The sequence below is a fragment of the Carassius auratus genome, chromosome 38, assembly GCF_003368295.1.
Source record: "Carassius auratus strain Wakin chromosome 38, ASM336829v1, whole genome shotgun sequence".
Classification (NCBI taxonomy): domain Eukaryota; kingdom Metazoa; phylum Chordata; class Actinopteri; order Cypriniformes; family Cyprinidae; genus Carassius; species Carassius auratus.
In genome coordinates, this window is record NC_039280.1 from 15,101,527 (window position 1) to 15,114,825 (window position 13,299).

Genomic DNA, 13,299 nt, shown 5'->3' on the forward strand with positions numbered 1-13,299 from the left:
AATAATTTCCATGACTTTTTCAGTTATTCCCGATTTGAGAAGTCAAGCATTTTTACAGAGATCACAAAAACTGCAGTTTCTACCTAATGCAGTCTAGAACTAAAATATAATATATTAAAATGAAAGTTTGCATCAGCAAAGATGCATTAAATTGAACAAGTGTCAGTTTGTCTTTACAAAAGCTGTAAAGGATGATTGATGGCTTCCACAAAAGTATTAAGCAACACCACTGTTTTCAGCATTGGTAATAAGAAATGTGTCTTGAGCAGCATATTAAAATGATTTTAAAAGCATGAGTGACACTGAAGAGTGTAATGATGCTAAAAATTCTACTTTACCATTACAATTAAATGCTTACTATTTTAAAATGTATAATGCTTTCAAAGTTCAGATGCAGCTCATACAATAGGAAGAGTCAGGAAAAAAACATGAAAAAGAGGCAGAACAAATGTTGAGATCATTTTGTAGCTGTATTAGATCTCTGCAGTGAACACTGTGACAAGTTACAGATAGTTTAATGGAATCTGTGGTGTGTCTTAGAAGTGAAAGATTACAAGATGCCCTCTTGGTTTCAGAGAACTCCAACAAAACTGTATGACAATGTGTACTTGCCGCATAAAGTATATTTACACCAAAAATACATTTGAGTGGGCAAAAGTGAAATAAATTATAAAACATCAATGTTGCTCTTAATAACATTCAAACAGTGAAACTGAGCTCGAATCAGGTTTACTGCAGCCGCTTTCACAGACGAGCACCCTCAATACATAGAGGCGCAGAGCAATTTTTCAAAAAGCAACTCAAGATTCGGGCGAAACCCTTTACACAAGAGCCGCCCAAAACACGCGATACTTAAAACCACCACAGAATAGTGCCTGTTAAAAAGCAAAAACAAAACGAAACCCCACAAATCTCCATATAGCATCAACTTCTTGAGCCTCAACTCCTCCGTCTGCAAAGATGGCGATGGCAAGGAGTTCCTCTCTGAACATTCTCGGAGCATCATACAATCGTAACACTGAAAGGTTCAAACCTGCTCTTTTTACAGCATTTAACGACTTGCACGATAATACGATAATTGTGTGATCGATGTAACGAAATTATTGCTTTAAGCAATGTTAAAATATATACATTTTTTTCAAATACATTTAAGTGGTTTATTAAAAAAAAAAATATTATTAAACTGCTACCTTACGATTGTACAGCTTAATTTGTTTGTCTATACTGAACTGAACCATTTCATAAATTTCTCTATGTAGTTAGAATAAAGATATATTCATAGCTTGAGTTCACCTGCAACTTTGGAAGCAATGTTCTTAAAAGCAATGGAGTTGCCAGATATCCTCTTAAAACGGACACCATTAAGTGAGAGCCGGGGCAGTTTGCAAACCTCCATCTCCCACTGGATGAGGCTGTCGGTGCGGCTGTCCCCGTGGGCACAGAGAAGCAGAAAGCGTTCGCGCTGCTGGTGACTGCAGCTGTTGGCATCCAGAACTTTGCGGATCTCATTTATGATGTCGGCTGGCTCCATGGTGCTGGTGGTGTTCATACTCCAGGTGAAACGGAGAGAGCGGGGTTTCCCGTCTTCTCCATCTTTCCCTTCATCTTTTTGCTGATCCCCAGATACATGGCGACTGTGGGACAGAGCGGGATGGGAATGGAAAGAGAGGGAGGTAAGGTTAAGGCAAAGGATGAAGAAGGACGTTTCTTGTATTGAGGTTACTAATACACTAAAACTTTATCACGATGGTAGTGAAGAATCAGAGCAGCAGCTGCATGCATGGGTTATCATCACACATGGGAATTAATGCCAAATCAAATGCACAGCAGACGAGGGCATGCACACAAGCAGCTCATTTTTAATGCCATGTAAAATAAAATAGGGCTTGGTGATATAGAAAGAAAGAAAAAGAAAAGAAAAATTATAAAATCTGCATTATTTTTAATATAATAATGTTTAGGTTTGATTATATTTTTCACACAAGTCACTTATGCTCACTAAGTCTGCAATTATTTAATTAAAAATACAGTAAAAACTGTCAAATTGTGAAATATTATTGCAATTTTCAAATTATTTAATAATTATTAAATATTAATATATTTTAAAATGCAATTTATTCCTGTGATATCAAAGCTGAATTGTCAGCATCATTACTCCAGTCTTCAGTGTCACATGATCCTTTAGAAATCATTTTAATATGCTGATTTGATGCTCGAAAAACATTTCTTATTATCAGTGCTGCTTAATATTTTTGTAGAAACTTACACTTAAAAAAAGTTCAAAAGAGTATTTATTTGGATTAGAAAGCTTGTCACTTAATAAATTGAATTCGTCCTTGCAAAAACATAAAAATAGTCTAATCTAGTTAAAGTGTTTATCACATAAAAAAATTGCTAATATGCAATTTAATATTAAATATATAAACTAAAATATTTGAATATACATTTAAGTCACATTGCCACTTTTATTCAGAGACGCTTATTGCCAAATATTTATCAACACTACAGTCTGCACAACTAGTCTAATTATGCTTTCTGCTAAAATAAAGTGCATTTAAATTATTTTGATATTTGCAGTGTTAAATAATTTCAAATAACCAGCTAAATAAATATGTACTGTATAAAAATAATAATAAACATAAATAAAAAACACATTAACATTAACATCACCCAGCCCTAATGTAAAAAAAAGAAAAAAAGAAAAAGCACACCACTCAAAACATTTAACATGAATAAAGCAGACTAATGGCCCTCTACACTAACATACACTCTGATCTCTCCTACAGTGGGAGACGGAAAATACACGTCCACAACACACGGAAATAATCAACCAGGAGAGGAAGTACGGGTTTCCACAGTCACTGACACCTCACCTTGAGCCCTCAAATCTCCCGCTTCTCTCAAACTCGGTTGAGACTCTTTTATTGTTTTTTTTTGTTGTTGAAAGGTTAGCAATCACAATGGAGCAAAAAGGAATGGACAGAGAGAGACAGAAAGGGAAAAGGAAATAATTTTTAGTCATTTAGAGCAAATCACTAAATGCACAATGAGATAGATAGAGACTGAATGAGAGAGCAAAAAATGGACAGCAAACAACAACAACAACAAAAAAAGAGGTAAGCAAAAAGTGAACCCCCACAAAGACTTGGTGTCATCAGTACGCTGGACAAAACACAAAACAACTTCTACAAGACTCTTACGATTAACTTGGACACCTGAATATGTACAGTGGTTTGTTGCCATGCTGCTTCTTTCAAAGAATAATATATATCTAGAAGATCACTGAAAGAGTGCATCATGGGTAAAAGCCTGTTCTGAGCGCTGGATGCTGACATCAGACGCATATACAGATATAGAGGACATGTCTATACATACAGTGTATACTGTGTTCTTCGCATGCGAGAGGGTGCGTGTCGTAGTGCGTTTATGGATATGCCAATGTTTTGAACTAAAATCGACAGACAACACAGTCGTTTGCTCTCTCTCTCTCTCACACACACCCACACACACACGCACGCAGGCACTCAAGCACACATGCACGCACACAAACACGCACAGCCTTTCGATCTCCATTAAACACAATGTGAATTTGTAGCTGTTGTTCATGTTTAAACGAGCCCTTACTCCAGACACTCTTCATCTGTGACACTCTACAACTGCCTATAGCCAGAGCTTCTGAATCTGGAAGAAAAGAGCAGTCCAAAGCCGACAAAAAGAAAAGAAATTAAACTGGTGGACGCAGATAAAACAAACAGCCATTACAGAGCCACATGTTTAGAGACAGGGTTCCCACTCTACTGGACTAATGAATTTACAGGAATCATTCAAAGTCACGAATGAAAACGGATTCGCTTATATTGAATCCTTTAGAACCATCTGTTGGACAGATTTATTGGCAAGAATAATTTCAAATGTGTTAATAAAATATTTTACGCCATATTGAATTGATGTTAAGTATACCATTTCTACAATATAAATACAAATGTTAAATATTATATATAAACACAACTAACATACCTTACACTTGTGAAATATATAAAAAAATGTATACATGTGTATTTGTGTACACACACACTTAATCTTTTTAAAAATAAAGTATTTTATTTGATATATAATTTATTGAATATATAATAACACATAAAATGTATATTACTATTTATAATTGATATATTAATCAATATATTTAATAATAATAATATATTGTTATATATACACATACATGTAAAAAAATTAAATGTATATACACACTATTTTTTAAATAAAAATTTTTTTAAAAGTGTAATTTAATATATGTATGTATAGAGAGAGAGGGATGTTTTTAATTTGTATAATACATTTTATTAATTTATACTTGACCAATAAGGTCCCTTTAATTAACATTAGTTAATCCATTAAAGGGTTAGTTCACCCAAAAATCAATATTATGTCATTAATAACTTACCCTCATGTTGTTCCAAACCCGTAAGACCTCCATTTATCATCATAACACAGTTTAGGATATTTTAACGAACGTGGTCATGAACGAGTCATTATCTGACTCGGCTCAGTGTTCATCTTCAGTTCTCTCTTCACAGCAGTTCAGTCAGTGTACTGTTTGAGTAAATTAATTACTCCGGGATATTGGTTTGTTTGAACTCAGAGGGAGTGTCAGCCACATTAAAAAAAGTTAACAGCTAAAGTCAATAGTGGATTAATGCGTGTTGGAGACGCAAATTCAGTTCGATTCAGTTCGATTTGGTGAACTGGTTCAAGAAGATCCGGTTACATCAAGTGATTCGTTCGTGAACCTCATATCACTAAACTGCAGTGTTTTGAACTCTCTCTCACAACAGACCCGGAAGAGAAGAGAATGCTGATTAAAGTCGTAGTTTTTGCTATTTTTGGACCAAAATGTATTATTGATGCTTCAAACATTCCGAACTGACCCTCTGATGTCACATGGACTACTTTGATGATGTTTTTCTTACCTTTCTGGACATGGACAGTATACCGTACACACAGCTTCAATGGAGGGACTGAGAGCTCTCAGACTAAATCTAAAATATCTTAAACTGTGTTCCAAAGATGAACGGAGTCTCACGGGTTTGGAACAACATGAGGGTGAGTTATTAATGACAAAACTTAGTTAAAGGGATAGTTCACCCAATAATCTAACAAAATCTGTTACCATATTTATGAGTCTTTGTTAACCTGATGAACTAACAATGAACAGTTATCTAAATAATATCCAAATAGGCAATTAAATAATATAACAAACACCATCTGAATTTAATAATGATTTAATTTATTGATTTAATGATTTAAAATGAAATAAACTAATCAAAATGATTTAATTTAAAATTTAATAAAATTTAAAATGAATGAATGTTTATGTATTTTCAGTGTTGGTTCTTTGTTAACTAATGAAAAGTGGAACCTTATTATAAATAAGGCGATGTAAATATATTCATTTATACATTTATAATAAAAATTCCATTAAAATCCTGAAAAATTCCATTTCCAGTCCTGAAAAACTATTTTAAACTGTCCTGCTATTTCCATGTTTTCCATGGCCGTGGGAACCCCGTGGTGTGGTGGGAAGGGAAGAGGCTGGAGGAGAGGGGGATGATACAGAAAGAGGAAGACTGTAAAAGAGTGGAGCGCAGACTTACTAAGAGTCTTTGCCGCAGGGTTGGAGGGGACTGTGAGGGTGGGGGGCACAGAGGGGGCAGCCGGCCCTGATTTGACGGCAGACTGCCGTTTGCTCGGGTCAAGAGTGACCCTGAGGGAGGAAGACAGACAGAGAAAGAGATAAAGGGAAGGAAGGAAGGGGAGGGAGGAAGAGAAGGAAACACAGGGGAAGAGAGGGATAGATTGAGACAGTTTCAGCATTAAAAGGGCATTTCGTAATGTTAGAGAAAGTGTGTGATCAGTTCCCAAATCTGATGATGAGAAGGAGACTCCTGAAGGTCGTTCAACATGAGTCTGCTGCAGCTTACTTCAAATCCTCCCTGTGAGCCACTACAGACTCCTCCCACCAAAAACCCTTCTTTAAGATGTGTCCATATGCTTTAGACATTATATCACAATACAGTTCAAAAGTTTAGGATTTGTAAGGACACATTATCTTCTTGTTAAAATATTTAAAGAATCCTAGAATATTATATAAAAGGGATTTTCCATAACAGGAAATAAATTACAGTTTAAAATTGATTCAACATTTTTAATTGTGACCGTATTTAACAGTATTAATGTTTTTACTTTATTTTCGATCAAATAAATAGAACTTTGGTGAACATAAGCGGCTTCCATCCAAAAAAAAATGTATCTTTATTATTCCAAACTTTTGAACATTAGTGTGTACATGTATCTGGTGAAGAACAACACTACCCATCAATCTGAAGAGTGATCCAACAGTCAGAGTAAATCAAATCACATTCACCAGACAATCATAAACTGAGCTCAGCAGCAAACACTCACACCTGGGACACACTGAGTGACTGAGTGTCTCACTATAGTCTCAAACTAAGAAAACATTACAGAGGCATTTTAGATTTGATAAAACCAGTAGATAATTCTTTCATTAAATAATTATGTACACAATCTTTATCTCTGGTTATTGGAGTCTTATGGATATACCCATGTTGTAGGTGTTTGCAGGGGCACAGGCCTATAGTTCAGTATAGTTCCTTTAAAGAGGACTTTAGCTTCAGCCCAGTTTGTAATGTACTTGGCCCTACAATTAACTCCGATTTCATTTAGGTCTACATTTGCGACTGGGTCTCAGTCCACACTAATCTCTTTTCTAAAACTGGACCATAAGAATAATCATTTCATTTTTTTCACTTTCTTTTTTCCCCACCAGATGGCACTGTGGATCCATTATGAATTAACCAGATCTTCATAATTTCAATATAATTTCCATTTATAATAATTTTATATTAATAATTTTCTATCATTCAAATTAGTTTTTAATCTATTCTTCAGAGCTCTGTTTACTCTTCACACAATGAAAACTTTTACAGCACCGTTTGTAAACACTGGGCTCAGTAAGACTTTTTCTAGTTTTTAAATGTTATTTATTTATTCCTGTGCTCACCAAGGCTGCATTTCCTTGATCAAAAATAAAGTAAAACAGCAATATATGATGATTCACAATTCAATAAATATTTCAAATTACTGAAATTTTAAAAACAGTTGTACTGTGTATGTCTTTGCGGAAACCATAATATATACATTTTATTTTATTTTTTTGATGATGAAAGTTCAAAGGAACAGCAATTGAAAGTATTTTGCAAAAGTCTTAACAGTCAATTTTGTTCAGTAATAACAACAACAACCTTACTGATCCCAAACTTTTCAACGGCATTGCAAATCATTGCCCGTTTTACAAAAAAAAAAAAAAAAAAAAAAAAAAAAAAAGGAAATTAGCTAATTTTTTTTTGGTCCAGGAATCACACAGAGCTACTGCAGATGAATGCCAAACTGATCTCTCTACACCCTGTACAGCTGTAAATGTACCGAAGCCCTTGAATTAAGTCATACACATTGTTTTGCACAATCAGCTTGTGTCATGCAAACATTTTGATTAGTAGCAATCAGTTAAAAGAGCGGCAGATTGATTTGATATGATGATCGCACTAGGATGCAGCAAGTGTTTTAAAGCATGCTGTAATCAACCATTGAGAGAGCATTAAACTCCAAATCACTGCAATCAAATCACTATGGGTTAGTGCGTCAGCCCCCGGACTCCTCTCATTACGTTAAAGACAGATTTACACCCCATGAACTCGATGTCCTACCTTTTGGAAAACCTGAATGACATATTTCTACAACACAAGAATGAAAAATAAAAAATAAAGAATAGACATTACAAAGATGAGCAAAATAAACCGTTCTAATGAACCCTTAAGAAAAAAATACAAACAAAAGAAAGTCAGGAAAAGGAAGGAAGACTCAGGCCTCAATCTTATGTCACTGGCACTGTAAAAAACGCTGTGTTAATGCATGTGAATGTGTGTTTACCTGCGCGTGAGTTTGGAGGTCAGCTTGGTGAGCAGGTTGTTGGCATTACCGCGGCTGCGGGGCTGTGTGGGCGAGGCAGGTGGGCCGTTGTAGGTGGCCGTGCGACGATCTCTCAGCTGTCCGTGGAAGGTGCTGCGGCTCGCAGTGCCTCGTGGGAAACGTGTTTTATCAGGAGTGGCAGCGGTGCTGATGCTGTGAGTGGAGGCACCCGGGTCCCGAGAGCCAGGAGACAACGTCACACTACAGACGGAGACAAAGTCAGGCTTGGTTTCACAAACAAACTGTTCCTGTGACCCAGGTGGTACAGCAAGGTGCTAGGAACAACTTCAACACACTGCAAAAATAAAATACAGCCCGGAGTGTCTGTGAAGTGGCAAACTGCATTAATGCCTGTTAAAAATTAGCGTATAAAGTTGCCTAATGCACATATTAAGGGCATCAATCAAGACACACAAAGGGCAACCTGTACCTGTTCTCCTTCCCATTAGGAATGACAGAAAGGTGGTCTGGGTTGTTTTTCTCAGTGCACACGTACGTGTTTCTCCTTGACATGCCTCCCGATCCAGAGTTATTCTGTGTGATGGAAAGAAAACACAAACTCTATCATCAAGGGAACTAGCATTCAAAAGCTTGGGGTCGGTGAGATTTTCTTTGATGTTTTTGAAGACGTCTCTTATGCTCACCAAGGCTGCATTTATTTGATTAAAAATACAGTAAAAAGAAGTAATATTTTGAAATATTATTACAATTTATTAAAACTGTTTTCCATTTCATTATATTGTAAAACGTAATTCATCTCCGTGATGCAAAGCTGATACAGCAACATTAGTCCAGTGTTTAGTGTCACATGATCCTTCAGAAATGACTCTAATATGGTGTTTTCTGCTCAAGAACCATTTCTTATTATTATCAATGTTGAAAGCAGTAGTACTGCTTTATATTTCTGTGGAAATCATAAAACATTTTTTTTTCAGCATTCTTTGTAATATTATAAATGTCTTTACTATCGCTTTTGATCAATTTAATTCAGCCTTGCCAAATAAAAGTATTCAATTCTTTCAACCACAACAACAAAAAGAAAATCTCCTGGACCCCAAAGTTTTGACTAGTAATTTATATGTCTATGTCAATTTTATTTATATAGCACTATTAAACACAACCATGGGTTGACCAATGTGCTGCACAATAAAAACAGTTCAATAAGACAAAATAATTAATACAGTAGAAAGTTCTCAAACATACATACACACCACACACACACATATATTTACACATACATACATACACACACACACACTTGCATTTGTGGTTTATTGGACTCCTCAAAAACCATGTTTACGTTGTAGTACCTATGTCATTACACACGTGTGTCATCCTAAACCATATATACCAGCACACACACACACATCATCAGTGAGGGTGAACTCACATTAGGTGTGATGGAGTTTCCTCTCTTGCGGTCAGGTATTTCTGTTTTGTTTGGGTTGTTGGCATTACCCAGCAGTGGGCTCGGGGGGCTGTGAGTGGGCGGTTTACGTGCGGTGACTCCACCTTCCTGTTTGCCGTCACCGTCAGCTGGGACAGGAACCGTCTTCTTGGAGTTACTCAACGCTGAGTTAGCGACCACACCAACTGTGAAAGAGACATTCGGGAGATTTTCTCAGCAAAGATTCAGATGTGTAATTCACTGAATTAGTTAAGAGGCAAATCATGAATAAAGTAGACTTGAGTAGATACTAGAGTTGTATAATTTTTATTCCGTTGATAGTCTGTGCACATATGCACCTTTTGGATCCAAAAAGCTAATATTAGTCTGTTTGTGAAGAGAACGTCACCTTGTTCGTTGTGGCGTCTAGATTTTCTGGATTCGCTGGAGGAGACGCTTCTCTGGACCTTCAGGTGCGATGGTGACTGGCCGTTCATCTCACCGGTGGTTCTGCTCTTCGCCACGGAGAGATTAGTACTGGAGCTGGATTCACTGACCTCCTACAAAACACACCACAGCAGCAAGTCACATTTGTAACATAGACCATAAAATCAGTTGTAAGTAGCCACTCTTCATTAGCAGCGCACCTCATTGGTCTTCCTTCCCAGAAGTAGGTATATGGCTGTGATCTCGTCATAGTTCATTTTGGACAAAGACTCCTGGATCTTCTCTTTAGAGAAGCCCATTCCCACCATCACATCTGGAGAATGACACACACAAAGAATTCAGATCAATTTTAGAGACTTTTTTCAGTTTAGATCATTACACAGAAAGCACACAAGCAATCCCACACTGTTTGTATTAAGAACATGAATGATATCTACAATGAGGGCTGCTGTTTACCAAATCAGACACTAATTGTAGACTATAGCATCTTTTAGAGATTGAGGATAATTTAATATTCAACATGTTAGCATAATCGTATCACACATCACCCCACTCAGTTGCTATGCAGACACTATAAACCAGTAGGTCGATACCAAGAGATAAATCCAGTTTATTTGTAAGAATGAGTCATCCGCTCCTCCTACACATGGCTAACAATACACAGATCCGTCCTGTAGCCACCCATTCACTGTTCCTTAAAAGAGAATACACTGTACCTTCTGTTTTTAACTCCGATACATTTATTAGGTAACACTTTACATTAGTTCATGGAATGGCTATTATGCACAGGATTTTGTAGCATTTACTAATACTGGATAACGGTAATTTTACATACACTACAAATCAAACATTAAGGTCTGTATAATTTTTTTGTAAAAAAAAAAAAATGTATTGGTCACATTTTATTTTAAAGTCCAATTCTTGCCATTAACTACAACTTTTGCCTACTAATATGCTGATTACTATTAATAGTTAGTAAAATAGTTTTTCATTTTAGGTATTGGGTAGGATTAGGGATGTAGAATAAGGTCATCCAGAATATGTGCTTGATATGCACTGATAAGCAGTCAATGTGTCAATGCATGCTAATTAGCAACTTGTTAATAGTGAGAATTGGTCATATGGCAGTAAAGACATTTTACTGACCTCTAAAACTTTTTTTTTTAATTAATTAATAATAATAATAATAATAATAATAATAAGTCAGGTTTAAACACCAAATCAGCATATTAGAATGACAGAAAGACTGGATTAATAAATACAGAAAATTCAGCTTCGCATCACGGAAATAAATTACATGTTAAAATATATTCAAACACAAATTTCAATATAACTTTTAAACAATTAATACCTTTTTAGGTAACACTTTAGAATAAGGTTCCATTAGTTAATGTTAGTTAATGAAAATACAGTTATTCATTGTTAGTTCATGGTAATTCACAGTGCATTAACTAATGTTAACAAGCACAACTTTTGATTTAAATAATGCATTAGTAAATGTTGAAATTAACATGAACTAAGACTTATAAATGCTGTAGAAGGATTGTTCTTGCTTAGTTCATGTTAACGAAAGTAGTTAACTAACATTAACTAATGGAACCTTATTCTAAAGTCTTACCCATTTTCAATATTAAGTAAAAAAAAAAAAAGATAATAATAGCCCATTAGTTAATAGAAAATGAACAAACATTACTAAAGAAAATTTTTATATTCATAAATGCTGTAAAATAAATAATAAAAATGCTGTTTGTTGGTCCACGAAACCTAACATGAATGAATGCAGAGGCACTTTGCTGTCCTGTTCTGCATTACACATGAGCTTACTACAGTACTTAGAATAAATGAGAAATAACTAGGAACTAAACCTTAAACTAACCTTGTTAAGTTCATTTAGTTACCTTACTCCGTACTTTCTTGGGTAAGTACACTGTAATTACACAGTACACAAACTGTAAAATAATGTGCAACCCCTAAATAAATCACTTTAATAATTAATAAATGATTTATTTTAATAATTGTATATAATTAACAGTAATTTGTAATTGTACCAACAAGAAAAACAAGTCTACTGAGCACTTATTAAACGACTGTTTGTCGTTTTGGTGAAAAGCATCCGTCAAAAGTAACTGAATGTAATGAGTCAGTAATTTATAAACCCCAAAGTTGAAAAACTTAAACGGTAAGTAGAACACAAGTAAAACTGGTTAGGATGTTTAGAGGTTTTCAAGAGCACATCTACATGATACTGGAGCCAGTCGGATGTTGTGTGACGAAGAGCTCTCTCTATTGATGCATGACGGAAGACGGAAAGATATATTGCATGAATTAAGCCACCTTCTCCCTCTCAGATCTGCCTTTTAATGGGCTCATGGGAATCCATATGTTGGTTGACCGAAGTGCTTTCCTTCAAAGAGCCAAAGCTTCTCGTTTCACCTCTTCTCCACACACACATACACAAGGACCTCTCTGTGGGCTGCCAGGCTCCAGCATGCTCCTCTCAACGTGAGACTAGACGAGCACAATCACCATGTTCTCTGACTTCCACATTCAAGTGTTCTTGTATCTGCAGTTTCCTCAATAAGTCGCCAGGTGTGCACTCATGTATATGTGTGGTTACACTGGCAGGTGTATGTGCGGGTCGACTGCAGATAAGCGTGCAAAGCAGGGCTGCACCGCACTGCCTCGTGCTCCTGCGAGCTAAGCTCTCGTACCGGGAGTCATGTGATCATATCACATTGCTACAGGGGGAGATCCTCGCTGAAATAGAGCGGGAGAGGGAGGAGTAGACATCGGGGATGTTGATAAAGCAGGGAGCCAGCTGCTGGGTATTACGCAACAACACACACTAACAAGAGTGCCCTCTGCACCCTCATTTCATTGTCTCTGGACGCTTTCTCTCAGTGTTGTGATAGAAATATAAATCGCCCTGGGCTCCGAAGTTGATCATGCGAAATGTTTCCGCTGCATGAAAATGAACATTGATATAGAGGCAAACGAATTAACTGCAGTGTAGTTTCCTCTCACCTATTCTCTTCTGGTCTGAGATGTCGGCCTCTGGCTCAAGGAAGGGTTTGAGTTCATTGTCTTCAAAGCCAGCATTGATCCAGCGTTCCTTCATGATTTGCTGAAGGAGAAACAAAAAAATATTAATATCCTGTCTGAGACTCAATGCAATGGCAGACGTCAACATTTCTAGGTGACATAGCTAGAAATTTCTCTTTTTTTTTCAGCCTTTGGTATTCAGTATATCTATACATGCATATATTTGCTTTCAGACTAACTTTTATCAGAGGAATGATCATTGCAACAAAATAAAAAAAAGCTAAATTAATAAAAATAAATAAATAAGCCCTAACTGAACACTACCATTGATTTTTTTTTTATTATGTTTTTGAAAGAAGTAATTTATACTCACCAAGGCT

General features: G+C 36.1%; 1 protein-coding gene across 8 annotated transcripts in view; it reads right to left on the reverse strand.

The window, feature by feature from the left end:
- Window positions 1-449: 449 nt before the first annotated feature.
- The window catches only part of LOC113057193 (MAP/microtubule affinity-regulating kinase 3-like), a 30,228-nt gene continuing 17,378 nt past the window's right edge, over window positions 450-13,299 (reverse strand). For 2 of the 8 annotated variants that reach the window (XM_026224370.1, XM_026224372.1), the window contains exons 10-17: window positions 12,902-13,001; window positions 10,078-10,190; window positions 9,840-9,990; window positions 9,434-9,636; window positions 8,474-8,577; window positions 8,005-8,244; window positions 7,782-7,808; window positions 450-1,634 (exon numbers count right to left, since the gene is read on the reverse strand). In XM_026224370.1, coding sequence (XP_026080155.1) covers window positions 1,277-1,634; window positions 7,782-7,808; window positions 8,005-8,244; window positions 8,474-8,577; window positions 9,434-9,636; window positions 9,840-9,990; window positions 10,078-10,190; window positions 12,902-13,001 — 1,296 coding nt within the window. In that variant the 3' untranslated portion in view covers window positions 450-1,276. Of the gene's footprint in view, window positions 1,635-2,873; window positions 2,919-3,624; window positions 3,682-5,651; window positions 5,762-7,781; window positions 7,809-8,004; window positions 8,245-8,473; window positions 8,578-9,433; window positions 9,637-9,839; window positions 9,991-10,077; window positions 10,191-12,901; window positions 13,002-13,299 lie in introns of all 8 variants that reach the window. The other 6 variants (XM_026224374.1, XM_026224375.1, XM_026224376.1 and 3 more) reach the window with 6 other exon arrangements.